This window comes from Lynx rufus, unplaced genomic scaffold (genome assembly GCF_022079265.1).
Source record: "Lynx rufus isolate CCGP_SWC_20201006 ecotype Redwood Valley unplaced genomic scaffold, mLynRuf1.p SCAF_7, whole genome shotgun sequence".
NCBI classification, from domain to species: Eukaryota; Metazoa; Chordata; class Mammalia; order Carnivora; family Felidae; genus Lynx; species Lynx rufus.
The window spans coordinates 83,588,067-83,614,246 of record NW_025814889.1 but is presented as its reverse complement, the minus strand read 5'-3'; the positions used below and the strand labels follow the sequence as shown (position 1 = coordinate 83,614,246).

Here is a 26,180-nt window from a genome sequence, read left to right as displayed (position 1 = left end):
GAAGGGAAATGGACTTCCCTAGATGATAAGAAAGAGGGATCTCTTTGGGCCAGCCTCTGTGAGGGGGACTATGCGGTATATTTCAGCTTGGGTTACTGACTTTGTGGAAGAACTGAAGTGTAGGTCTCCAGATCTGAAGTCTAGGATTCTGATCCCCAGTTTCTTCTTGCCTACATCTCTGGTCCAAGAGAAGAAAAAGGTTTCTTTGTTTCTCCTAGTTGCCTAGATGGTGGGGTGTTGGCTTGATTTGGGGAAGGAGGAATGGGTTAAGTGGGCAAAGCCAGGCTTTGAGGATGTCATCTATAGACTTGGATCAGCTGCCTGCTTCTCTGCTGGCCGCTCTCCAGTCCTCTGTACTGTCACCTCTCACAACCATGTCCTCTCTCCTCCCCTTCCAGTCCTGGGCCGGGTGCTGGAGGTGACAGATCTCCCTGAGGGCATCACTCGGACTGAGGCGGACAAACTCTTCACTCAGCTTGCCATGTCTGGCGCCAAGATCCAGTGGCTCAAGGATGCTCAGGGGCTGCCTGGCGGGGGCGGGGGGGACAACGGTGGGACTGCTGAGAATGGCCGCCACGCGGACCTCGCTGCCTTGTACACCATCGTGGCTGTGTTTCCCAGCCCCCTGGCTGCCCAGAATGCCTCCCTTCGCCTCAACAACTCCGTGAGTCGCTTCAAACTTCGAGTGGCCAAAAAGAACTATGACCTGAGGATCCTGGAGCGAGCCAGCTCCCAATAAACGGAGGAGGGGAAGGGACCGGCACAGTAGGGGTGGGGGCAGGGCGGAGGGAGTCGAGGGATCCTGACAGACTACGGACAGAGGCAGAAAGAAAGGTGACAGACACTGAACTGGAGCCTAAGACAGTGGGGATGAAGATGGAAACAGACACTCACACTGGCACTGGACTCCTCGCTCCCCTGCCATGGATCCCTTCTTTTTCCCTGGTTGGCCCCCCTTGCTGCCCTCTCCTTCCCATCCTCTTCTGTCATTTTTTATCTCTTCTCCCACCATGAAATTAATTTTTTTCATATTTTTTGGTCAGGTAGAATTGGGAGGGTCCCATGCTCCCCTATTCGATCTCCTCTACCATCCCAAGCTCCCTTTTCATTTCTGGTCTTTATGAATATATTTATATGGACAGAATTAAGAAAAGCAAAATTGATTTCCCCTTTCTCTCACTTCCCCCATCTTGTCTCCCCAAACCCCAAAGAGTTAAAACTTGGGCCTCCCCCACCTCCCAGAACACTTGTATATTGTTTGTTTGAGGTTCGTGCCGCAGTAACAGACAGTATTTAATTGCACATACAGATGTTTGCTGGGTATATTCACTGTAAATTTTATTTAATCTGATTTTTTGTTTGTTTGGGGGGTTATTTGGGGGGAGGTTGATTTTGTTTTTAAATATAAAAAAAAAAATCTGTCACTGGACGTCAGTCCCTGTTTCTCTGTTGCTGACCCGGTGTGGGTGGGGGTTGGAGGTCCTAGGTAGGTACAGCCCCACAGCTTGTCGGAGAAATTTCATGTTTTCTTTAACATATGCACACATACCTTCCTAACACTATTCCCTGCATCCCATCCTCCTCCTTGTACATGGTGATTCTGATAGATGGCTGGATCTCTAATGGGACCTTTGTTCTGGGCTCTCCCAACTCTGCCACTAAGTGTGGTTTCATCAAGCACATCCATTTGCAACTCCTGACCTCTGTCTGACTCTTTATTAGTAAAATAGGAGACTTGAACTAACTTGCTTATCTCTGAGGTTCCTTCCACTATGTTAATTCTGTGATACTCATTTCGGGCCCTCCTGGCTGAGCTGTGGAGGGTGAGTGAGATCCAGAACCAGGTTGAGATGGTGGCTTCAACAATCTGGATATGTATCCAGCATCCGATCTTCTGAAAACTCTTCAGGGATGGAGGACTTGGGCCTTTTATAATATGAAAGCTAGAGGATTGGGTTCTATGACAAACAGAAGCGGATGTTCTTATATAAAAGCTACATCAGTTGAACTTGAAGGGTCAAGATACTGTATCACCCAGGCATGCTCAGCAGTCCCTGTCCTATGCAACCGAAGAAAGGTGAAAAACACGTTATCCACCTGCATGGATGGAGCTTCTCCTCTCTCTGAGGCTTCTCAAAGCTAGCCCTGTTGTCGTGCAGCCTGTCAGACCAGGGCCATTAAGAGTCATCCAGCAGCCCCTTTTCCATCTCACCCACCCCTTAACAAAATAAAAAAGAGCAGTGACAGAAATGACAAAGTACATTACCCTGGAAATCGCTTGGGTCTGGGTAGCAGTATCTCTAGCCAGGCTCCTCTGAGGCTTGTCTGACCCAACCTCCAACGTAATCCTTTACTTCTTACAGATACAAGGGATAAAGCAGCACTACATGACCACCTCCAAATGGCCCTCCTTTGAGATCCGAGGAGTAACTCCTCTTTCAGCCATGTCACAACCCAGAGTAGGAGAAGGCCGGAGCCCTGTGAGACAAGAATGTCAGATATCTCATTGACCCATAAGCTCCTATACCAGGGCATCAGATGAGGGAAGTGGAATCAGGGAATCAAAATGATTTAGGAAGTGTGGGGCTTGGCTGTCCTACCTCCAAAAGTTTACAGTCCTCATGGAGAAGCAGAAGCAGACGTTGCTTACAGAGGAGGAAAAAACCGTGTGTGGTAGCTTTTGCCTTCTGTCCAGTGTTAACGAGACCATCTCTACCTGACCATTAGACCCTTACTCTCCCAGAGCCCCTCAGGTGGAAGTCCCATCCTGGCTTTTTTCAGTAGCTCAGAGAAGTCCCTTCACTTCACCCAGGGGATAAGGTTTTAGAATGGGGGAAGGATGTCTCAGGGGGCACTGGAGAGAATAAAGCAGTACTATGCATGGTCTACACTCCCTTTCAGGATGGCAGCAAGGTACCCCTCCAACCATCAATGGATAAAGAATGCAATCTAGTCTGGCTGAAGGAGACCTCTGAGAATTCAAAGTCTCCTTTCTCACCAGTTTCCAGCCTTTGCTTCCTAAAGGTTTGAGGCTAGATCGATGCTTGAGGGTGTAAAAACATGACCACAGGAAGACAGTGGCTGAAAAAAATCAAAAGCTAGTTCCTCAAGTAGGTCTGGGGCAGGTAGACTCGGAGAGGTGTGTGGACCTCGGGGAAGGCTGTTTATAATTTCATCTTTACGTTCAGTCATCCAAAGTCACCTAAGTGAGTATGCAGCCTGAACAGACACTGCCCTTCCTTGAATTTAGCCAGAACTGACCTGTACACGGTAGATGAAAAACCAGGACACAGTGGCTTTGGGGGATGGGAGGAGTCAGGGTCCAGCCCAGCCCAGACCTCCCCGTGTCCAATTTCTCTGTGTCAGCTGTGGCGCTCAGCTGTCCACTTTCCTCCAGCCCTGTCATTTCAGCTCTGACACCAAGGCGAGAGACTAGGAGGTCTACAAATAACGTCTGGGTAGCCGCTGTGAGTACAGAGGGTACTGGGGGGGCTTAGCCCCCAAGGAAGAGGACCAGTCGTCCCCCAGCACCACCATCAAGACCCCAGGGGCTCCCTCTTTCCTCCACAGACTGTGGACTGACTTAGGGAATCCCAAACGTAAGTTGCCTCTTCATCCCCCGTCCATTTCCAGCACTGCTCCCCACAGCTTCCCCAATCTGTAGTCTATTCAACGTCTTCGTTTCTCTCTTGCCTGTGAGTAGTTAGGGTTTTAGGAGTGAAATTATTACTCTACTCCAGGACAAGAGCTAGGATTGGAGGGTGGGGTGGGGGTGGGGTCAAGGGAATGGAGTAGTAAGGGAAGGAAAGGCTCATATTACTCTGAAAACTTAAAATAGCTGAGGACTGAGGCAGGCTGGGAACTAGGCCCTGGGCCCCAGGGACTCAAAGGGGTAGGGGAGAGCAAATGTCCCCAGCCCACCCCTCCAGGCATGCTTCTGGACCCACCCATTAAGCCTCTTGAAGAAAGGGGGTTCTGGGAAGGTGTGTGGCATATCTCGGTTGCCCACAGATTCCCAGGAGAAACAAACTGTAGGAAAATCCCTGAACCATGCAGCTTTGAGCACCATGTTGGGGCTATAAATTTGGGTTGCGCCTCTGGGTGGAAAGGATGGGTATCTAGCTGTTTGAGGAACTGGCGGGGAAAGTCTTTTGTCTGTTGCACTTTTCTCTGGACCTCCATGGAATCTTCCTGTTCATAAGTCTGTCAAAGGATTTCTGTTTAACCAAAGTCTCCCTTTCAAGGACCACCACCCCCCCCCCCACTACAGTGAGGGACAGGAATTAGGAAAGGAAGAATGGCAGTCAGGGATCAGATTCCATAGTGGGTCCAACCTCTTGCAGGATGACAGAAAAGGAGGTGCTGGAGTCCCCCAAGCCCTCCTCCCCAGCAGAGACTCGGCAAAGTGGGGTGAGTCTGGGCCTCCGACCACCGGGTGCGGGAAGCTGGGAACCCACTGCAGCCCTTGAAGAATACTTGAATTGATCTCACTTGTTCATGACTCCTTTATTGGCAGAACGCCAGCCAGCACCTACAGCCCCCAGTACTCCTAATCCTGGGGTGTGCCCCCTTGCCCAGGCTAGAAAAATGTTTAGCTTCAGCCTTACCTGCTCTAGAGAGCATGACAGTTCTTTTAACTTTGGGTTTCCTCCCCTCCCCACTCCCCTGCCTCCCTCAGCTACAGCGGCTGAAGCAGTTATTCAGGAAGGAGTCTCCTGGGACGAAGGAGATGGAGCTTCCCCCAGAGCCCCAGGCCAATGGGGAGGCAGTGGGAGCTGGGGGTGGGCCCATCTACTACATCTATGAGGAAGAGGAAGAAGAAGAGGAGGAGGAGGAGGAACCACCCCCAGAACCTCCTAAGCTTGTCAATGATAAGCCTCACAAATTCAAAGATCACTTCTTCAAGAAGCCCAAGTTCTGTGATGTCTGTGCCCGGATGATTGTGCGTGAGTCACGAAGGGAAGCGGAGAGAGCGTGATGTGGAAGGCAGGAGGTGGGGGAAAGGGCTCAGGAGAGGAGCGTGTAGCTGACAGGCTATGGCAAGAGGTGGCTTGAGGAAAACACATTAGAGACTGAGAGTGTTGGGTCCTAGACAGAAAAGGGACCTGAGAGCTAGAGTAGCAGTGCTGGTACAAAGGGAAGGGGAGATCAGGAACCTCACCCACATGTTCTTCCCTCTCCCAAGTCAACAACAAATTTGGGCTTCGCTGTAAGAACTGCAAAACTAACATCCACGAACACTGTCAGTCCTATGTGGAGATGCAAAGATGCTTCGGCAAGATCGTGAGTAGGCTCGGGGGAGCGAGGAAGCGGAAGGGAGGGGACATATTGCCAGCTCCCCCCTTCTAGTCCCTCCCAAGTCGTCATATCCATTTCCCTGCTTTTTCTTTCTCAGCCCATCTCTTACTCTAAGAAGAAGTTGCACTCATGGGAGAGATGGGGTTCTGGGCCCTACTTTGCTGTCTCTAATGCTTTCTCCCATCCCATCCTACAGCCCCCTGGTTTTCATCGGGCCTATAGCTCCCCACTCTACAGCAACCAGCAGTACGCTTGTGTCAAAGATCTCTGTAAGTGCTTCAGGGGGACCCAAGGGAAAGGGGAAGCCTAGAGGTGGTCCCAGCACCACCTCTAGATTTGGAAGCCAAATTCTGAAACAGAAAGAGTCTACTTCCCATGGTTCTTTCTCAACCTAATATTTTAGCCATCTTGAATAGAGTCCATATTCCTGTGCTAGAGCTGAGAGAGAGGAGATTAAGCTAGGGCTCCACACAGCTAGCAGGAGACAAAGCCAAGACTGAAACCTTCGTCTGCCTAGCTGCAAAATCGGTGCTCTTCATATGTAAAGCCATTTCTAAGCAAGAACAAGGATTCTGGACCATCCTCATCCTTGTTACAGAATAATACCAGTCTCAGGGCTAGACCAAGAGCTGTGGGCATCCTGGGCAGATTCATAACTTGGCAACTCTTACAAACATATTCGTTGACAATTTACTCAACATTTATTTGGAGGAGAGGCTGAACTGTGTGAGGAGCATGGGTGGAAAAAAGAAGAACCCACTGGTGGCAGCACCCCAGCTTGCACATGCCACTCAGCGGAACAAAAGCCAGCACTTAAAGGACCACTCTCCTTAGAAGGAGAATAGTAATTGTGAGCATTCCCCAGCTCCCAAGCAACTTGTTAGCAAAGTTGTCTTTCCGTCATCATAGAATGCTCTGCCCGGAAGGAGTGCTGGTAAGTATTTTTCTCCGTCACATTACATTTCCAGTGATGTTTTTAGAGTGCTTTATAGATTGATGACCTAGGTATGCCCAGCTGGCCCTTCCCTAATCCTACACGCACGCACACGTGCACACACGTATCTCTATGCTCCATCCCGCCTCTCCCTTACCTAGGAGGTCTCTCTTTCCTCCAAGCCTTTCTCTGCTTCCCCAGTAATGGCTTCATTCTTCCCTTCCTACTAGCTGCTGCCAATCACAATGATCCTGTGTTTGAAACCCTGCGCACTGGGGTGATCATGGCAAACAAGGAACGGAAGAAGGGACAGGCAGATAAGAAAAATGTGAGCACCATACCTTCCTCCTGAGGTCCCCTCAAGAGATTCCATGGAACAGGTCCTGTCTCCTCTCTGGAAAGCCAACAGAAGCTAGGGATTCTCTTCCCCTAAAATTGCAACAAATTTTTTGCATGCAATCTTAGAGGGCCTCTGGTTGAGAACTGCCATAGTGTGTGTGTTCTTCAGAAACTCCCTTCTGAAACTATCAGATTAAGCACCAGAACCAACTGAAGGCTAGGCCCCAGGCTCCTAGCATTGCTGGACAACAGAGGCAAGAGCTATGCTTTTTGGATTTGGGGAAGAAAACTTATCATGCCAAGTAATCAGAATTCTAGAGCCGTGAAGGGTCCATGAAAATCTACGAAGAGTCCATGAACATCCTCTTGCCTGACTCATTTATCTTATAGTTGAGGAAACTGATGCTCAAGACCAGTGGCCAAAAGCAACTTCATTTCCTTCTGTAAAAGATTACTAGACTGGTAATGCCGTAGACTTGCCTTGAGTCTGCCAAAGAATTTGTTAGCATATCCTTGTATCTTTCTGGACAACCAGGATGGACTGATGTGGATAGCAGTTAGATGGGGTCCTAAAACTGGATGAATGACGATGCCCAAAGGATCTAGGTCCTTTAGGGAGTGTCTGGCTAGAGGGAGATTTCTTTTTTTTTTTTAATTTTTTTTTATTTTAATGTTTTTTATTTATTTTTGAGACAGAGAGAGACAGAGCATGAACGGGGGAGGGGCAGAGAGAGAGGGAGACACAGAATCAGAAGCAGGCTCCAGGCTCTGAGCCATCAGCCCAGAGCCCGACGCGGGGCTCGAACTCACGGACCGCGAGATCGTGACCTGGCTGAAGTCGGACGCTTAACCGACTGAGCCACCCAGGCGCCCCTAGAGGGAGATTTCTGATACCTTATCAGCATGATTTGGTCCTCAGTCCTCACCTGTGGGTATTTTTCTCACTGATGCAAATGGTATTATCCCTTAAGTTTGTGGGAAACCTAGGAGGGAAAACTTATATGCTGAACAGTATATTTTAAAATCTTACTAGAAGAAAAGCCCAAAACCAATAATTTGAAATTTTGTCAGGAAAAATGCACATGTCTGTTGTTGGATCAAAAAAAATCAACTGCACAAAAACAGAACTAGGGATTAGCCTCAGAGTAGTTGATATGGAGGTTGGGTGTAAGTTAGAGATTTCTGTGGAATGAACTATGACTTACAAGGCACTAGCAATATGATTTGACTGCTTCCAGAAAGGCAAGCACACTCAGGTTCTCTTAAGGGAATTAGAAAAACTGTGCTGCCCATTTTTCTCTTACACACTGGAGTATTTTTAGGAGCGGACATTGTAGTAAAAAACCTGGAATCAGGATCATGGGGGAGGGGGTGATTTGAAGGAACTGATTAGAGAAGAAAATGCAGGAAGTACTTACCAGCTACCCTCAGACCTTTAAGGGGACTATGTTTGTTCCATATTGCTCCGGAGGCCAAATCAGTACCAATTTACTAAAAGTTCAGGGAGATTGACATAGCTTTAATTTAGGGAATTGCCCTCAAATTGCATGAACTTACTTTGTAAGGTAGTGAGCTCCTTGTCATTAGCTACATTCAAGCACAAGGTGGATGGTCCACCTGCCAGAAAGTTTTCAGGAAGCCTGGGCATTAGGCTGGTGGTTGAACCAGGTATTTCCTTCCAAGGCTCCTTCCAAGCCTGAGATGCTGTTATTCTATAGTTCTCTGGCCTGGCTGGAGAGCCAGGGCAAGCATGGGTTCCCAAGAGAGCATCTTCCTAACTCTGGTACCCCCTCCAGCCTCTAGCAGCCATGATGGAAGAGGAGCCAGAGTCTGCCAGACCAGAGGGAGGCAAACCCCAGGATGGTGAGTGTCCCCCACCTCCATCCATAGAGATGGAGTAGGGTCAGGGACTTGGCTGGGTAACAGGGGATGGAGGGCCAAAGGGCATGGCAGATTTGGAGATAAAAGAGGCTCTGCACGGGGCACCTGGATGGCTCAGTTGGCTAAGGGTCCAACTTTGGCTCAGGTCATGATCTCATGGTTCGTGGGTTTGACAGTGTGGAGCCTACTTGGGATTCTCTCTCTCTCTCTCTCTCTGCGCCCCCCCCCCAATAAATAAACTTAATTTTTTTTAATTAAAAAAAAGAGGTTCTGCAACAGAAGGGTAAAAGAATGAGGGTTACCCTCCAGGAACTAGAGACAATTTTGGTGTTTCCCATCCCAGGAAACCCTGAAGGGGATAAGAAGGCTGAAAAGAAGACACCTGATGACAAAGTGAGAATCCTTTTTCCCTGCAGGAACCCCAGTCCTCTCCCCAGCCCAGGTCTGACACCACTCATGGCCTCCACAGAAGTTCACACTTACTTCATGGGTTCCCATCACCCTTAACCTGCCTTCACCATGCACGCGCGTGCGCACGCATGCACACACACACACACACACACACACACACCCCAGAATCCTCTCAGTTCAAGGAGGTGGAAGAGAGTTGGAATGTAGTGTGTCTGCGCAATGCCCCTGCCTTGGACTCCTGCCCCTCAGTGTGGGACAGAGGAGCCCAGAGACTCATCACCTCCTTTCACCCCCAGCACAAGCAGCCTGGCTTCCAGCAGTCTCATTACTTTGTGGCTCTCTATCGGTTCAAAGCCCTGGAGAAGGACGATCTGGATTTCCCGTGAGAGGCCTTAGACTGGGACAGGGGGTGGGGTGGGGGGGCAGGGATAGGGGTGGGAGTACTGAGAGTGGAGAGGGGAGAGTTCATCTCCTTATGGGAAAGGAAAGGGGGTATCAGGGGCTTAGAGCCTGTTGGGGCTGGACCGGAGCCAGATATATAAGTAAGCTCCCTAACTCTCAGAGGCCTCTCCCTTCCTCTTCCAGGCCTGGAGAGAAGATCACAGTCATTGATGACTCCAATGAGGAATGGTGGCGGGTAAGAGAAATGGCAGAGGCTAGAGTGGGACATGGGTTGAGTTTAGAATCTGAGATTGAGAGACTGATTCTCCCTCCCGTCTCCTCCAGGGGAAAATAGGGGAAAAGGTTGGATTTTTCCCTCCAAACTTCATCATTCGGGTCCGATCTGGAGAGCGTGTGCACCGCGTAACGAGATCCTTCGTGGGAAACCGCGAAATAGGGCAGATCACTCTCAAGAAGGACCAGGTAGCTCTGGTGCCCCATCCAACCTCAGGCCCCAAGATTCCTCGGCAAACCACACTCCTTGCAGATCTTAACCCGTTAACGGGGCTAGGATAGGCCTTCATAAATCCGGGCTCCCCTGCTCTCCTCTTCTACCTTTTCCCTTGATTCCTCTCCTCTCTAAACCTTTAATACTTCAGATAGTGGTGCAGAAAGGAGATGAAGCCGGCGGCTACGTCAAGGTCTACACCGGCCGCAAGGTGGGGCTGTTCCCCACCGACTTCCTGGAGGAGATTTAGGCGTGCAGGCGCCTGCTGACCGAAGATACCCATGCCCCATTCTGGGCAGGCCCAGTGGAGGCTGGGGAGGAAAGGGGCGAAAGCAACTATGCTGGAAGTGGGGAGGGGTGGGAAGGCCCGCCAGAGCGTGACGGGCCTTCTGGGAAGGGACTGGTTCCCGCCCCCCCTCTCCCCCGGCCTAGGGCCTTGGATACCTGGTACCCAGAACGGCCTCACCTGCAACTCCTCAGGCCCAGCCGTTGAGAGCTGGAAAAAGAATGCGTCTCCACTAGGAGGCGCCCTGGGGGTGTGGGAGGCGAACTGTCGAATGTTGCGAATGTATTAAAGTTTTGAAAAAAGTTAGAAAAGTTTGTTCTTTAACTGGGGGCTGAGGGGAGAGGGAGGAGAGGACCTACGAAGCGTTGGAGAATCCTCCCCAGCTGTCTCACCTCACTATCATCGGGTAACCCGACATCCACCTGGGCTGAGGCTGGCGGGAGGTGGAGAGACAGGTGCGTCCGCCAGGCGAGGCCTCTGTTGTCAGCGAAGAAAGGGGAGCCGGACTAGAGTCACCACCCCCGCGTCCTGGCGGCTAGGAGAAAGATCTGGCTGCAGGGTAGGTCCCCCTACCTCTAGGCGAGTTAGCCGCGGGCAGCCCCCCTCACATTTCGGAACCTGGCTCAGTGCCGAGCTAGGCCGCCAGGGGGCGATGCAAGATCTTGGTTGGAGAGCAAGGGACTGGGCGGGGGAAGGGGGGCGGAAGGAGAGAACCTGAGACACCGTGCCGGAGACCCTGGGCCTGGGAGGGGGTGGGGTGCGTGCCGTCTCCATGACAACACTTCCTCAAGTCCTCTGGGAACCGAGCGAGCGAGGCCGGGGGGCCTAACCCCTCCCGCGCGGCCCCCGCCCCAGCCCTTTGCGACAGGTACCGAGTGAGAGGGCGCGGGGCAGACAGCAAACCGGCTCACGCGGGGACCCCCCCTGCGGCGCGCCGTATGCAAATGTTATTGTTTGCATATGCAAATATGCAAATATGCCGGCCCCGGTCAGGGTGGCAGGTGGCGGGGAGCGGGAAGGTGTGGGGAAGGGAGCTGAAGGATACGAGGAGTTTGGGGACCTGGGAGCGGACCAGTGAGAGGCAGCCTGAGGTGGTCCCTGGAGTAGGGCAGGCCGAGGGTCTGGAGCTTGATGGCGGGTGGGGGAGGGTCAGCCCCGCCAGTCAGGAGATCCTCTTCTGCCCGTTGTCTGCCAGGCCTGAGGTTGGCACCGCCTAGCAAGGTTGGCAGCGGGAGCCCGGGCACCATCTGCTGCTGGCGGGGGGAGGGCAGAGGCTCAGCTGGGCTGGGGAAGAGAAGGGCCCGGGACGGACTCGCCCCCCTTCCTTCCAGAGTGGGGGTAGGGAAGCACATAGGAAAACTCAATGCAGAACCCGGTTCACTTTCCTGTTCCCTTTGCCCTTGACTGTCCCGGACGCCCGGGGGCGGCAGCGGGGTCATAAAGAAAGACTCAGGCAGCCCCCCCTGTAACCACGCTCGGGCTGGAATAAAAGCAGATCTCAGGCATCCGCCTCCAACACCACACACAGATCAAGCCTTTTGCCCCCATCCCTCCTCGGGATACGCCTACCAAGAAAGGCGTAGTGGAAGTGGGGGGCGGGTTAGTCGGAGGTCCCGGTGCTGGGAGGCTAGGTCTCGGGTCGTATCTCTTTATCAAGAGATATGAGCGACTCAAACCCAGATCCCCCGAAATCCTCGAGAGCCCCCCCCCCACAATGCTGAAGCAAAACCAATTTACTGGCTCATTGGGCGGCGATGCTGGTGTGGGGGTGCCGAGAAGCAGAGAGAGCTGCTGTTCTCCCCCCTCTACACTCGGGGGGCACCCCCTCCCCCGCCTCGTGGAGTCGGCAGCTGTCCCTAATTAGAGCGGCGGTTTAATTGGATTTATCAGCAGTTAATAGGAAATTAAGCAAAGGGCCCGAGAGAGGGAGGGCGGGAGAGGCGGGGAGGCCGGCTGTGCCAAGCTCGAAGGACGGGTTCTTGGGGTGCCAGGGGTGGGGACATAGGCCCAGTATCGCGACCGAGCCCCATGATCACACCCTCCCCCCAAGTATTTGCCCGCCGTTGAGCCCAGGCCTGCCAGCGGGTAGTAGGACTCATATGAGGGAGGCGGAAGCGAAAGCGACCCTCTGTGAGCCCACACACCCCTCACCCGGCAAACGGCCGCCTAGGTGATGGATGATGTTGCCACACGCAGCAAAGGTCATAAGTCTGGGCCAAGGAACGGACTGAATTGAAAACAGACCGGAGGAGGGGCCGGGTTACCAGGGTCCGGGACACAGCCCGCACCCTACTCCGCCGCAGTGCCCCCTGCTCTCGGCAAAGAAAATGCCCCTTACAGTGGGAAGATTGGGCAGTACCGGGGAATGAGGGGGAATACAGAGTGATCCTCTTTTCCACGCCTGCCTTGCGGCTGTGTGGGGCATCCTGGGAGTCCCTATGTCCTTCTGTTGCTCTCCCTCCTCTCACCAAGTACTGGGGTTGGGACTGGCTGGATTGGCTGTTGTCAGAGTGGCCCAAGGTGTGCACCACCCACCCTAGGGGCCAAGGAAGGAAACTAGCAGTCAGTCAAGCAGGGGAGCAGGGTCCACAGCCCCGGGCACTTCCTGTAACCAACACCTCATTATGTGGCTAGGCTAACAAGGCCTGCTCCTGGAGCTCCAGTGACCTCTCTGCCATACTCTTCCATGGGAGGGCACAGACAGCAGCTCCTGTATATGTGTGGGTGGGAACCTCTGAATGTGTGGGGGTTGGTAGTGGTCTGTGTCCCTGGAGATTATGGGTGTTTATGCCTCTGGTGTGTGTGTGTGCACGCGCCTGTGACCCGAGTGTGTGAGGTGTGTATATCAGAGCACGAGGTGTAGCGTATGTTGTTGGTATGTGTGCCCCTGGTGTGTGTCCGTGGCCCTAAGTATGTATTTGTCAGTCTTGTCCCTGTTCTGCTCCCACTCAACCTCTATAATTTTTGTCTGGCTTAGCCCCTGGGTGTCTAGGTGTGCATACGTGCTCTGGCATGTCTGTGTGTCTGTGCGATCTTCACGCCTGGGTGTGCCCCGGTGTGGGCATTTCCGCATGTCTCTGCCTGCAGGACTGTGTATGTGTGAAAATCAGGAAGAGCCACCGGTGAGTGTGTATTGCTCTGGCGTCTCCGCCTGCAGGTGTGTGTATCTCCGTGACAGTGCGTGGGCGTGTGCCTGGGTGTGAGCCGCGCGACAGTGTATTCGAATGACAGTGTGACGCACGCTCGCTCCTGTGTGTGTGTGTGTGTGTGTGTGTGTGTGTGTGTGTGCGTGCGCGCGCGCGCGCGCGCCTGGGTGAGTCTCCCACACCCGCCCCTTCCTCTCCCCATTTCTATTCCTCTCTCCTCTCCGGGCGGGCTTGGCTCCGCCGTCCGCATCATCTCCATCCATTATTGAAGAAACAGCCGCGTCCGCTCCAATCACATCAACACCCCCGCCCCCCTCCGTTCCGCTCTCCCCGCGGCCCCTCTGGGTGCTGGGGAGGGGGGAGCCGCGGCGCGGCGGGGGCGCCGGGCAGGAGCGGGCTCCTGACCCTGTGCCCCGAGCCGGGCCAGGCACCGGGACGCCGGGGTCCCCGGCGGAGAGCGCTTTGCATAAACAGATGGCGCGGGCGTCTTTGTCTCGCTCGTTCGCTCGCCGCGCGGCTCCCGGCTCCGCGGCTGTCTGGCTGATGCAATCATGATCATCTCTCGGAGCCTCGGGACCCGGCGCCCTTAATAGCGGCAGAGGGGGTCAGGGGCTCCGGGGCTCCCGAGCAGATGCTGGGCCCTGTGTCTTCCCTCCCCGGGCGCCCCTTCCACGCCCCACAGCTGCAGAGGGAAGACAGGAGGCCGCGCAGAGGTGACGGGCATGTGGAGGTGACCGGGAAGTGGACCCCGGGCAGTGCCCTGAGGTGTCCCCAGGCTGTCTCGTTGGACTGCTGCAGCCCCCCAGGGGCAGCAAGCCAGAGAATAGTAATAGAACTGGGGGGATGGGAAAGGGGAGAAAGAGAGACAGAGACAGGCATTTGTAAAGAGAGATGCAGAGGGTAGAGAGATGTAGAGGGAAGGAGAGACAAACACAGAGAGACACAGAAACAGATGCAGAAGGACAAAGCCTGGTAGAGAGAGCTGCGAAGGGAGAGACAGACAGACACAGCCAGAATAAGGAACAGACAGACATACACAGAGACAGACACAGAGAGACAGAGTTAGGGCCTGAAGAATAAAGAGGCAGAAAGAAGGGCAGTCAGAGACTGGGGTAGGCAGGGTCAGAAGGCAGAGGGTCTGGAGCGGACCAGCTGCGCAAGAGGAACCAGCCTGAACCCGTGGTGCCACCCATAGCTGGCGAGGTGGGAGATGGACCATTCCCTCTCCGCACCTGCCCCTGGCCCCGCCTCACACCAGAAGAGGGGAGACTGCGGGACCCAGTGCCTTGGCGGCTAGAGTAGCAGGAGCCGCAGGCGGGACGTGGACGGACACTCCAGGCACTGACTTAACCTGCCCGAAAGCGGTGGGGCGCAGAGCCTGCGCGACCCGATAGGGGGCGCCCGAGGCACCTCCCCTGAGAGCTTGGGAGCAGCTCAACCTCCAGGGGGCGCCCCGCGCCCTTAGCCCCAGCAGCCAGCTCGCTCCGCCCAGCCTAGCTGCTTTTGACAAGCGGTGCAGCCAGCCGGCGGATTAGTGTCCTGGCGCGATTTCGCGTTCAGAACCTGGTCCCCACGGGACCCCCGCACGCCCCAGGCCACGCCTAATCCGCAGCTAATGACTTCTGTGGTTCCTCACCAGGCTCGATCAGCATGGCCTGAGTCCTTCTGATGGGAAAGTGCGGGAAGGTGGGGAGACAAGGGATCCGGAACTCACGGAGTTCTGAGTCCCAGCTCGGCCGCACAGATCACGATCCAGAAATGGGAGGGGGCTAAGAAGTAGGGTCTCAGACCAGGGGTCAGAGACTGGCACCAGAAACGGGTGCAGGGTCAAAGAGCCCTGGCAGGGCCAGAGCAGAAGCAATAATAAAGGTAATAAGGCGCTTGGAAAGTGGGGGTGGAGGCCCACGGCAGGAGGAACAGCGGCGTGTCTAGGAAAGCGGCGGGGCAGAGAGTTCGGAACGCGCTAGACTCTGGTCACCAAAACTCGCAAGAAATGGTGCGGGAGCGTGGGTGAGGCCCCGAGAAGCAAAGGGGCGTGGCGCAGGGGCCGGATGTCCCTGTTGGCGTCCTGGCGCCCCAGCTGTGCCACACAGAGCCAGATGTACAGCCCAGATGTGCTGCCCCTGGAGATCGAGCTCCAGGATTGATTTTTAGTCCCGGAGACTGGAGGGCTGGGGGGCACGAGTGACAGGACACTCCACTCCCTGGCCCGGCCCTGGAGCTGCGGGTGCTCTGGGAGGGCCAGGCTCTGTGCTGCTCCAGGTTCTGACATCCCGTCAGTCCCCCTCCTCCGCGCCCCCCCCCAACACACATCGCAGCGAGTCTCTGTCTCTTTGTTCTCGCCGTGTCTCTGACACTTTATCTCATTATCCGCCGGAGGGAGGCGGAGAGCCGGGGACCCCGCAGCCTAATTACAGCCGCGCTTGTCAGCGCAGGGGGCGGGGGAGGTATCAGCGCCGGGAAAGGGAGGGGGCCCCCAGGAAGGGTCGCTTCCTTCCCTGTACCCCACCCCCCAGAGGTGGGTGCACAACTCGCCCCTGTCCAGAGCCCAGGAGGGGAGAAGGGCTCTGGAGGGGAGAAGTCGGGGAGCTCTGCCGGATTTGGCTGAGGGGCGGGAGAGAGGCGGGTGGGAGGATGGAAGTTAGCTTGGCAGTGAGGAGAAGTGGTTAGGACTAGGCGCCTGGGTCCCTACGACCCCAACTCCCCAAAGACGGTGGCAGTGAGCTTTGCCACCCTAACAGCCTAGCGGATAGCTAAGTTGGCTGCAGAAAGGGAGGCTCTGCACTTCCATCTGTGTGTCTTGTTCTCTTTCCTCCTTCACCCATCTTTTCTGTCTCCCCTTGACTATTTCCCTCACCCCATTTTCTTCCTATCACAGCCAGAGCAGAGAGTGGACTCCTCGGGTGGCTCTGACTTGGCCCCTACTGGAGGTAGGCAGAGCAAGTCTATCAACCACCCCCCCACACACACTCCAAACTTTGAAAACTGACTTATTCTATCCTGAGCAAGGTTTAAACACTCTCCTGGCCTCCAAACGCTATTCCAGGCCAACCACAACACAACTAGGAGAACTACCCAGAACTAGAGGAGGTGGGACTGCTTTAGTGCTGTGGGTCTGTCCGTCCCTCTCCTCCTCCCACTACACTGTGGAGGGAGACAGAACTAGGGCCTTCGGGATCTGCTAGCTCTAGGGGTGTCAGAGAGGTGCTTCAGATGCCCTCACTGGCCCCTGGCCCCTCCTGCCCCACCCCCACCCCAGGAACACTCCACCCCCTGCCCTCCGCTTGCAAGTCTGCCTGACTCCCTGTCCCATGGTGAGTCCCTCTTCCCTCCTCCGGGTCCTCCCTCAGTCTCTTGGCCAAAGCCTGTGAAGTGTCTCTCTCAGACCAGCCCCAGGCCCCGGGGATGAGGGTGTCCTCTGCGCCAGGGTGCGGGCATCTGGAGGAGTGGAGGAGCAGAAAGCCCTCTGCTCCCCAAGAGTTCTCCCGCTCTGAGCCCGGAACTGCGGGAGGAAGAAGAGATGAGTGGGGGCGGGGTGAGTCTGCCGGAGCGGGCCGTGCCGGGCTGGGCTGACCCCTCCCCAGCCGGGGGCGGGACCCCAAGAGGAGTGAGGGAGCAGAGCCGCTGGGGAACATCTGACACAGGAGAGGCGATATGGCGGGAACGAGTGTCGGGGCCCGCTTCTACCGGCAGATCAAGAGACATCCCGCGGTGAGTTGGGTCCTCGGAGCCACTGTATCTAACTCCTAATTCTCTCGCTTCCCTGGCGGCCCCTAAATCTCCCTCTTGCCCGGTTCCCCCATTGCTCCTAAGCTTTTTCCAGCGTGCCCTCAATCTAGCCCGGCAATATGCCCCGTGTCTCTTGAATCCACCTCGGAGCGGCTCGCCGTGGGGTGAGGGAGACGAAGGCTGGAAATGTGCTGTGGAAGGTTCCAGGTCCCCTCTCCCAGAAGGGAGGGAGCGCCAGACCCGGGTGGGGGTGGGGACGGGTGCTGGCTGAGAAGGTCGTTAAGAGGCGACTGGGACTGCGGGGAGGGGGGCTGACCCTGAAAGCGCCCTCCGTCTTCTCCGCAGCTCATCCCGATGATCGGCTTCATTGGTCTGGGAATGGGCAGCGCTGCGCTGTACTTGCTGAGACTCGCCCTGCGCAGCCCCGACGTCTGGTAAAGGCCGGATTTGGGACGCGAGCAGGGGGCCTGGGTGCGGCAAGGTAGGGTAGGAAGGCAAGGGCCTCTCGGGAACAGTGCGAATGGGCAGTCCCAGCAGGGATTCCCAGGCAGCGCACCTGCGTCCGCACCGCCAGGCAACTCCGGGCTGGAGCCCGCTCCTGGCCTGGGAGGCCCCGGCCTTCCCTCCCACCCACCCGACCACTCACTCCTCGGGGCCCCAGACTCGACCCGCTTTGGGCTGCGGAACCCGCACAGCTCCCGGCCCGGTTGCCATGGTGACGCGCTGGCCGGCGGGCGGCCTTTGGGTACCTCCACCTCCCCGCCTGAGTGCTAGGGGTGTGGCCGGGCGAGCTGCTAGGGGCGCCTTCGGGGCTAGGATGGCACAGAGACTCAAAGCCCCACCAAAGGCGGCGGGGGTGGGGAGTGGGGGGCTCCTCGGGAGCACCTACAGCGTTATCGGTATTTGAGGCACATCACTGAAACCTCAGCCCTCTCAGGATATCTGCCTGATTCCCACCGCTCTGCTCTGGGGGGGGGGGGGTGGTAACCTGGGGTGGCAAGGAGCAGGGGGGAGGCCCTTGGGCTGGATTGTCAGTCCATCACCTGGCCCCATACTGACAGTGGTGACAGCCTTCTTGTTTCACTCTTCAGCACCTGCTAACTTGCCCCCTCCTCTGTCAGTCTCTGGGACATGGGGCCCCCAGGGGAGGACGGGGGTGCTGAGATGGGGGCAGAGACCCTGTGTGTCACCTTAGGCATCAGAGTCCCAGCTTCCAGAGAGGAAACTCTGACCATCCCCCTCCCTCTCTGTAGCTGGGACAGAAAGAACAACCCGGAGCCCTGGAACCGCCTGAGCCCCAATGACCAATACAAGGTATCTCCCGGTGGCTCTAGGGTTTCCCCTCCACCCATCCTCGGTCCCAGGACCACCCTCCCCACCCCAGGCCACAAAGGGAGGCCTGGGGCACTCACTGCCCCTTTCCCTCCTATAGTTTCTTGCAGTTTCCACCGACTATAAGAAGCTGAAGAAGGACCGGCCGGACTTTTGAGCTCTCTAGGATGCGAGGTAGAAGTAAACCACCGTCAGCCAGTCAGCCAGCCGACTCATTTCTTCCACTCTCTGCCCCCTGCCCCCAGGGCGCCACTCTAGCCACCCTGTCCAGCTGCTGCTTACACAGGCTTCGTTCCCACAGGAGGGGAGGCAGCTCCCCACCCCCTTCCCTAGCTCCCAGCAGCGGAAGCGCCTCTGACCCTCAGCTGGAATCCCACGAGGGGGAGGAGTTACACTGCGGGTTGACCCAAAAGGCTCAAGCCAGCCCCTCTGCCCCCCTACCCAGCCCTTGCAGGGTGTGGCTCAGGCTACGTGTTGAGCGTGGCCAACGTGAGCCAAGAGCAAGCGGAGGCCTCTCGGTGCCAAGTGACGTGGCGGGCCCCACGTTAGCCCAGGCGCCCGGCGCCAGCGCAGGGGCGGCGCTGCTCTGGCTCGATCGGGCTCGTTGCCTGCCGCCCGGCCAGGCCTGCACGAGGCACCTCCTCGCTCCTCCTTGTGCCCAAGCCCGCTGCCTCCCGCGCCAACAGGCATCCCCTCCTGCCGCCTCGCACCTGGGCCTCCCCCTGCCATTCTGCCCCTCCCTTGCTCCCTTCGGTCCCCTGGGATCAAACAGAAGCAGCCGTGGGCAAAATACAATTTCATTTAACAAATTGAATTTGCTGCGCCTGCTAATCACGTCTGGTGTCGGCTCTGATCAGAGACAGAGAAAGGAGGCTGCAGCCGCGGGGGGGGGGGGGGGTCGGGTCCTTGTGGTGGGGATGGTGGTGGTGGTAGGAAAGGGAGGGACACATTGAGGGAGACAAGTCACTACCTGGCCCAGGGGACCCCTCCCACAGTGATGGGAGAGCTCAAAGCAGGTTAGCATTTTATTAGATTAAAAACAGAAAGGCGGCGCCTACCCACCCCTTCCTCTGGCTCACAAGGGCAACTCCCCCCTCTCCAAGTAAGAGCAAGGAGTCTAGAACACTGAGATAATGGAAGAGTTCAGGGCGGAAAGCCCCAGGCCTCCTCTTTCTAAGTCTTGTTACAGAAAGAAATCTTCTCAGCTACAAAGTCCAGAATATACCTGGCTCTTCCCCTAAGTGGGAGGCTTTCTCTCCCCTAGCAAAAAATTGAAAGATAGTCGTTCTCCTCCACTGGCCCAGGCAGACCGAAGGAGAATAAATTTCAGTCTATGGGCCTCCTCTCCCATGTGCCCTCAGCGCTCATCAAAACCAGGCATGGGGAAGGCCCTGGCAAACTGTTCCACCCGTTGCCGGAGGTCGGCCAGCCGATGACTGGTTTCTGTGTCCTTGAGCAGGAAGGATTTGAAATCCTGGAGTTTGGCTAGAGGGGGATGAGAAAAAAAGTGGTCAGAACTTCAGGGAAGGCAGTTAGATCAGCCAGGGGGAGGAACAGACAGGGAATGTAAACTGACTAGCTAGGAAGGGTCTTGCCCACTCACCAGTTTTGCTCTTCACCTCCAAGCCGATGTTGACCCCTTCATCTATAAAGTCTACAACTCTCCGGAAGTCATCCTCACGGAACTGTCGAGAGGTCAAGGCTGGGGCCCCTGGGAGAGAGGCAGAGGGGATGAGCACAGCCCAAGCCCACCTGGCAGCCATCCTTCCTCCCTCAAACCTCAGGTCTCACCAAGCCGCAGGCCCCCAGGTGTGATGGCACTTCGGTCTCCGGGACAGGTGTTCTTGTTGGCTGTGATGGATACAAGTTCCAGCACCCGCTCAGCCCGAGCTCCATCCAGGCCCTTGGGCCGCAGGTCCACCAGCACTAGGTGATTGTCGGTGCCACCTAAGGGGAAGGACGGTAGGCAGGGAGGGGTGAGTTCTAGGCCTCTGTCTGAGGCTGCAGAGGCTCTCACCCACCCCCCTGGCTCACCAGACACGAGCGAGTAACCTCGCTCTAGCAGGGCATCAGCCATGGCCCGAGCATTCTTCAGAACCTGCAGGGCGTACTCCCGGAACATGGGGGTGCAGGCCTGGAGACAAGACAGTAGCACCTGTGACCCCAAGCCATACCCCTTCTGCTCCACCTCCACCACAGTTGTGACCCCAACCCTGACTCCATCCGGGCACTTCCCTTCCATCAGCTGCAACTGAGTTAGCATGGAACAGGGTCTAAGCCTCCAGCCCAGGGCCCTCCCCACCCCACAACAGTAGGCTCCCCAACCTGCTTTAAGGCCACAGCCACTGCAGCAATGGCATGGTTGTGGGGCCCCCCCTGCAGGGATGGGAACACAGCAAAGTTGATTCGGTCCTCAAATGTGTAAGGGATCTCCCGGCCGGTCTTGGGGTCCACAGCCTGCATCCCCTTCCGATAGAAGATGAGTCCTGACCTGTGTGGGAGGCAGGTGATCAGAATCTAAGTTAAAAAGAAAGGATAAGGGAGGAGAAAAGCAGAGGAAGCAGCCTGGCCTGGACCCACTGAGTTCTCAGTCTACCTCAGTTGGGCCAGCATGTAGAACTCCAGTAATCAAGGAGAGCAGCCCCTCACTCCCACCCCCGAATCCCCTAGTGGGGAATTGCCACCATGCACATGAGGAGGAGAGTCATCACAGACTGGGCAAAAATCTTCAGGGTTTCAGATGGGAACGAACTCTTCTCGGATCCAGCCCAACAGTGCCCCTGGAATAGGGCGTGAAGACAGAGAAGGGCAAGGCCTGACCTCAGGGGAGCCTGACCTGGCCCCTCGAAGGGTCTTGTGAGTGGTGGTGGTGACAACATCCGCGTGCTTGAAAGGTGAGGGGATCACCTTGGCAGCCACCAGGCCACTGATGTGGGCCATGTCTGCCAGGAGGTGTGCCTTGACCTCATCACACACCTGGGCAGGTACAGAGACAGGCCTTAGCCTGGGGAGGGAGCAGACAGGCCTCCCCAAGGCTGCCCCCCCCCAAAATCCCCCCACCCGCCCTGGGAAGTGGCTGGTACTCCAGCCCTACACCAACCTCTCTCATGCGGGCGTAGTCAATGAGGCGAGCGTAGGCACTGGTACCAGCTATAATGAGCCGCGGTCGGAAAAGCCGAGCGGTCAGTGCCAGCTGGTCATAGTCGATGAGGCCAGTTTTGGGCTGGATGGACAAACAAAAAGCTGAAACCCTGAGACAGAAGCAGGGCAGCTCACTCTCCTCCTTGACCCTAAAGGCTGCCCAGGACTCCAGCCCCTCACTTTCCCCAGGAGAGGGCCACCAGGGCCCGAGCACTCACATTTAACTTATAGGGCATAGACTCAAAGAAAATGGATGTGGCCGAGATCCGCTTGACATCAGACATGTAGCCGTGAGTAAGACTGGAAAGGGACGACAGTGATAAGACAGCTTCAGAAACGAGTAACTTCCAGACTTAACCACTGCCTTCCTGCCCGGCTCCAAAGGCCTCTGTCCCTGGAACACTGCTCCTAGTATGTGCAACCCTCACTGCTCAGTCCATTCCATGGTGAGCACCGGTTACTGGGATCTTCTCTTCCTCATCCACTGACTTGCAGGGCAGGGAGAAGCCTGCATGTGCCACCTGTGTGGCACACACTAGGTGTTCAATAAAAACTCCTTTCTCATGCCCATCCTGCCCACCACGCCCAGCACCCACTGCATCCATACTCACTGGCCCCCATCAGGCAAGTCCAGCCCCATGATTCGGTCATGAGGCTGCAGAAGGGCTGTATAGGCCGCCAGATTAGCCGGAGAGCCTGAGTATGGCTGGACATTGACTCCCCACTGTGCAGGATCCAGGTCAAAGGCTTCCAAGGCCCGGCGCTGACACAGCAGCTCAATTTCATCCACTACCTCTGCTCCTCCATAATACCTGCCATGAGATGGGGGGTATATCAGGGCACCCAGAAAGGGTTCCACCATCCCCCTCAACCAGCAGCAAAGGGCTGGGAAGGCCACTCCTCTAGACACGCTGGGAAGGTAACTGGGAGCACCGTCCCCGAGGCTGCCCTCCAGCCCTCTGGTACCTAGGCCTCACCTCTTGCCAGGATAACCCTCCGAGTACTTGTTGTTCAGACAGGACCCCAAGGCCTCCAGCGCAGCTCGGCTGCAGAAGTTCTGGGGTGAGGGGGAGTGGGGGGGATTGTCACAGAAGGTATTGAGCCCCTTTCCCTGGAGCCCCCCCACAGCCCCACCCTGTCAGAGCCCTGGGCAGCAGGGAGGAGCCAGGCCCTACGGAAACCTCTGTTCATCCAGTGTTCCTTGTCAGACCTGAAGAAAGGCCAGAGGAAGCATCCTGAGAAACCCAGCTGCTGTGGTAGGTGTCCCCAGCAGGGCCACCTGTCCATTCGAACCTGTGCTTCCAGGGTCCTCTTTCCTCTTGGGAAGGGGAAGGGACCAGACTAAAGTACAGGGGCCCCGTAAGGCTTTGGAAGCTCTCTAATGTCCCCATCCCACAATCCAGATTGCTCTGCCTTTTCTTCAGAGCACAGTAAGAAGACAAGGAGGGGCACCTGGGTGGCTCAGTCAATTAAGCATCTGACTCTTGATTTCAGCTCAGGTCATGACCTCACAGTTTGTGGGATCGAGTCCCTCTTCAGGCTCCGAGCTGGGAGATGGGCGTGAAGCCTGCTTGCGATTCTTTCTCCCACCCTCTCTTTGCCCCTCTCCCGCTTGCGCAGGGGCTCGCACTTTCTCTCTCTCAAAATAAATAGACTTAAAAAAAGAAGAAGATGGGGCGGCGCCTGGGTGGCTCAGTCGGTTAAGCATGTGACTCGATTTTGGCTCAGGTCGTGCTCTCACTTTTGTGAGTTTGAACACCACATCAGGCTGTGCACTGACAGCACGGGGCTCACTTGGGATTCTCTGTCTCCCTCTCTGCTCCTCCCCTGCTCTGTGCTCTCATTCTCTCTCTCTAAATAAATAAATAAATATTTTTATTTTTTTTCCTCCCGCCCCCCAATAAACATTTTTAAAATGGAGGAGGAGGAGGAGGATACAAGGAGATAAGGCCCAGCAGGAAGGCCCAGAGTCTGAAAGGTACATCTGTAGAAACAACAGTAAGATGATCTGTTACTTCGTGCACCCATTGTGGCCCATGTCTTGGTCCCTCTCCCCAGACCCCACCTCTGAGGCAATGAGCTCCAGGCCACGACACTGCCTGTCCTTCTCTCTCTGCAGCAGCTCCCACATCTCAGGGTCACTGTCTGACAGACTCTCTTGGCCTGTCCAGCCCCTGGTTGCTTCTCCAGTCTGGGTCTGGGCCACCTCACTGTGTTGGCACCGTATGGCCATCCTGCCCAGATGACCACATCTCTGCAGAGGCTGGGAAAGGAAAAACCAGGATCAAATAAAAAGTATCCACATAGTCTCCCAACAACCCTCAGCCATACTTATCAGGCTTTCTGGCTCCAAACCTAGCAGCCAGTTGTCCAAACAGCCTTTTCCAATTCTCGTCACCCCCACCTCCTCCTTCCAAAGCCAGTTCTAGAGCCAAGGTTGGGGTCAATGTCCAGGGGGTGGTTCTGAGTCGGTCCATTCACCTCACCTCGGAATTTCCCTCCACCTCGACCCACGAATCACTCCGCAAAGCCACGGGGCAAAGTCTGCCCTCTGGAAGCCTATGTCTTTGGAATTCAGGGGCAGTCCACTGGGGTTCCAGAACCTCCTCAACCCACAAGCACAAAAGGGTGTTCCCCTAGGGCCTCCATGGCACTCGGGGAGAGGAGGCTGAGTTGGAACGGGTTCAGGCATTAGGCTGCAGAGGTGGTTTCCAGAGCAATGGAAGTGGCAGAGTAGACCTTTAGCAGTCTCTGGGAAAAGGGGGACCGGTGGAGAGCCTGCCTGCAGGGAAGCCAAAACCCACATCCTGTCCTGTGCTCCCCACTTTCCCACCTCCTTCCAGCCCATAGAGCTGAGGGACCCCTGATGTAAGCAGTGGGGCCAGGTTGCATCATCTGCATGGCTCAGAGCTGGCAGGAAAGACTCAGCTCGCCGTCCAGGCCAGGAACCCCACTCGTCCGCCAGGGTCCACGGGGCTTCTGGTGCGGTTCTCTCCCCCAATGCCACGTGAAATGGGCGGTCGCAGGCCCTGGGGCGTCTGGTTGCGGGAATGAGGAGGGGCCCCAGTTACGCCGCGGGCACTGAGGGTGGGGAGTTCTCAAGGATTCCCTAGTTGCACGTCCGCTCCCCGAGAACTAAAACCACGTGCGTGGAAAAGCCAGGAGAACCCCAGAGTTCGTGAAAGGGAACTAGGGTAGGAAGGAAGCTTGCTTTCTATTGGTCACCCAATCTCCGAAGCCCCATTCTTACCCGAGTCGCCCAGAGCAAAGAGAAGGGCAGCATCGCAACCGGAGGTCGCAGGAGGTCCAGCCACCAACTCTAGCTGGGGGAAGCAAAGGGTAGGAAAACGACTGATTTTAGAGCGCATGCGCGAGAGCGGCCCGGGAAGCCACCGAATTGAGGGGAGAGATCTACGCATGCGTGAGACCTTTACGGTCTCTTGGGAATTGTAGTTTTTACCCACTTCCTCCGCTTCAGTTACCCATGTGTAGCCCTTGGCCAGAGGCTCTCGCCTGAAAGAAAAGAGATCCAGTGCCGCCCCACCTCCTCACTGTCCTGAAGCTTTTTAGTGTGTGTGTGTGTGTGTGTGTGTGTGTGTGTGTGTGTGTGTGTTTTATCCTGTCCTCCAGACAAGAACCATTTATTGGGTGCCTACTGAATACCTACTTAGCGTTATTAGGCTCTTTGGGAATATAAAGACTCCTATTCGAGCTAGAGAGCACTGGGAAGCACCCTGGTTTGGAACGATGAGAGACCTGAGTTCAAGTTCCAGTTCTTGGGCTAACTAGCAAATTAGTCTATCTGGGCCTCAGTTTCCTCACTTGCAATAAAAAAATAACATGTAGTGAGGATTAAATGAGACTTTGTGTGTAAACATGCTCTGGGATGAATCACCCTCCCCTCATCCTCTGACCTGCCTCCTCCATGGTATCTCCTTCTCCTGGGACATTCTGGAACTGTGTGAGGTGCCCCCTCCTGTTGTTGCATTTGTTGAATTTGGTATCTGTTCACCTCTTGTTGCTCCAGCACTCAGTGAGCCCTCTTTATTTCCCTGGGGCTAAAGATCCTTGGAACTGGAAAGGATCTTCCTTTTAGCCTGACTTCATCTGGACTCATCCTTTGGGTGAGGGACTCATTGACTCCTTTACAAGTAGGCTCCCAAACATGGGTATCAGAATTGGCTGGGAAATGTAGTATAAATGTATGAGTGTGAGGCTTCCCTACAGAGGTTCTAATTCAATGAATCTTAAAGAGTGGGCATTTGCCCACTCGTGGTGACAGTGAAACCTCTCTTCAATGATTCTAAATAGCAGTGATTTTGAGAATCATTGCCTTATTTAGCAACATTACACATTCATTCATTTAGTCATTCAACAGACACAGTGAGCTCCTACTCTGTGCCAGACATGCCATAGCTTTGGAGATACAAGAATAGATCACTGACTGCTGGGACATAAGAGGCAAACAGGTGGAAAAAAATGCAACAAGTGCAATTACAGGCACGGGCAACTCAGCTCCCAGATGTCCAAAGTGTCCAAGGGGGAAGGGGTGGGAGAAGAGAAGAGGATGGCTGTAGAGGAGGCAGTTTGTGAGTCAGAGGAAGTGGAGGAGGACAATCCATCACAAAACATATTCACACGCAAAGTTTTAATCTCCAGGACATGCTATTTTATCATTGCCTCACAAGCGAAGAAACTGAGGCCCAGATGGGCTAACTTGCTAATTCCAAATATTCCCACTTGGCTCTCATACCAGGCCTCAGAAGTCCCCTCTTAGCTTTAACCTCCTTCCCT

The 26,180-nt window shown here is 55.5% G+C and overlaps 4 protein-coding genes across 29 annotated transcripts in view; 3 read left to right on the top strand and 1 right to left on the bottom strand.

Annotated features, from left to right (window-relative positions):
• R3HDM2 (R3H domain containing 2) overlaps positions 1–1,401 on the top strand; it is a 161,448-nt gene extending 160,047 nt beyond the window's left edge. For 13 of the 25 annotated variants that reach the window (XM_047065832.1, XM_047065835.1, XM_047065837.1 and 10 more), the window contains one exon: positions 399–1,401. In XM_047065832.1, the coding sequence (XP_046921788.1) occupies positions 399–739 (341 nt within the window). In that variant the 3' untranslated portion in view covers positions 740–1,401. The remainder of the gene's footprint in view (positions 1–398) is intronic. The other 12 variants (XM_047065843.1, XM_047065846.1, XM_047065841.1 and 9 more) reach the window with 2 other exon arrangements.
• A 450-nt stretch (positions 1,402–1,851) lies between these two features.
• STAC3 (SH3 and cysteine rich domain 3) lies at positions 1,852–10,335 on the top strand. Of its 2 annotated transcripts, XM_047065847.1 has the most exons (12): positions 1,852–3,599; positions 4,344–4,410; positions 4,679–4,946; positions 5,186–5,283; positions 5,495–5,567; positions 6,463–6,560; positions 8,368–8,434; positions 8,796–8,845; positions 9,160–9,245; positions 9,449–9,500; positions 9,590–9,727; positions 9,904–10,335. In XM_047065847.1, exons 2-12 carry the CDS (start codon positions 4,345–4,347, stop codon positions 10,000–10,002), a joined length of 1,095 nt encoding a protein of 364 aa, XP_046921803.1. In that variant the 5' UTR covers positions 1,852–3,599; position 4,344; the 3' UTR covers positions 10,003–10,335. The 2 variants fall into 2 exon arrangements, with proteins under 2 accessions (XP_046921803.1, XP_046921804.1); XM_047065848.1 differs by lacking the exons at positions 1,852–3,599; positions 4,344–4,410; positions 4,679–4,946; positions 5,186–5,283; positions 5,495–5,567 and adding an exon at positions 5,577–6,232.
• Positions 10,336–16,838: 6,503 nt separating this feature from the next.
• On the top strand, positions 16,839–18,807 carry NDUFA4L2 (NDUFA4 mitochondrial complex associated like 2). Its single transcript, XM_047067434.1, has 4 exons — positions 16,839–16,895; positions 17,259–17,347; positions 18,167–18,227; positions 18,346–18,807. Exons 1-4 carry the CDS (start codon positions 16,839–16,841, stop codon positions 18,400–18,402), a joined length of 264 nt encoding a protein of 87 aa, XP_046923390.1. The 3' UTR covers positions 18,403–18,807.
• A 450-nt stretch (positions 18,808–19,257) lies between these two features.
• On the bottom strand, positions 19,258–24,726 carry SHMT2 (serine hydroxymethyltransferase 2). Its single transcript, XM_047066933.1, has 12 exons — positions 24,637–24,726; positions 23,452–23,649; positions 22,364–22,443; positions 21,998–22,198; positions 21,605–21,686; positions 21,346–21,468; positions 21,082–21,221; positions 20,571–20,736; positions 20,280–20,379; positions 20,037–20,192; positions 19,849–19,956; positions 19,258–19,730 (listed from the first exon to the last, which is right to left on the bottom strand). The coding sequence occupies exons 1-12, from the start codon at positions 24,667–24,669 to the stop codon at positions 19,603–19,605; spliced, it is 1,515 nt and encodes a 504-aa protein (XP_046922889.1). The 5' UTR covers positions 24,670–24,726; the 3' UTR covers positions 19,258–19,602.
• Positions 24,727–26,180: the final 1,454 nt, after the last annotated feature.

Coding starts and splice junctions, on each gene's coding strand:
- NDUFA4L2 (XM_047067434.1), top strand. CDS start 16,839: ATGGCGGGAACGAGTGTCGGGGCCCGCTTCTACCGGCAGATCAAGAGA. Junction 16,896..17,258: donor AGATCAAGAGACATCCCGCG/GTGAGTTGGGTC, acceptor TCTTCTCCGCAG/CTCATCCCGATGATCGGCTT. Junction 18,228..18,345: donor GCCCCAATGACCAATACAAG/GTATCTCCCGGT, acceptor TCCCTCCTATAG/TTTCTTGCAGTTTCCACCGA.
- SHMT2 (XM_047066933.1), bottom strand. CDS start 24,669: ATGCTGCCCTTCTCTTTGCTCTGGGCGACTCGG. Junction 21,687..21,997: donor GACTTGCCTGATGGGGGCCA/GTGAGTATGGAT, acceptor GTCCCTTTCCAG/TCTTACTCACGGCTACATGT. Junction 21,222..21,345: donor ACTACGCCCGCATGAGAGAG/GTTGGTGTAGGG, acceptor GTACCTGCCCAG/GTGTGTGATGAGGTCAAGGC.
- STAC3 (XM_047065847.1), top strand. CDS start 4,345: ATGACAGAAAAGGAGGTGCTGGAGTCCCCCAAGCCCTCCTCCCCAGCA. Junction 5,284..5,494: donor AAAGATGCTTCGGCAAGATC/GTGAGTAGGCTC, acceptor CCCATCCTACAG/CCCCCTGGTTTTCATCGGGC. Junction 8,846..9,159: donor AGAAGACACCTGATGACAAA/GTGAGAATCCTT, acceptor TTTCACCCCCAG/CACAAGCAGCCTGGCTTCCA.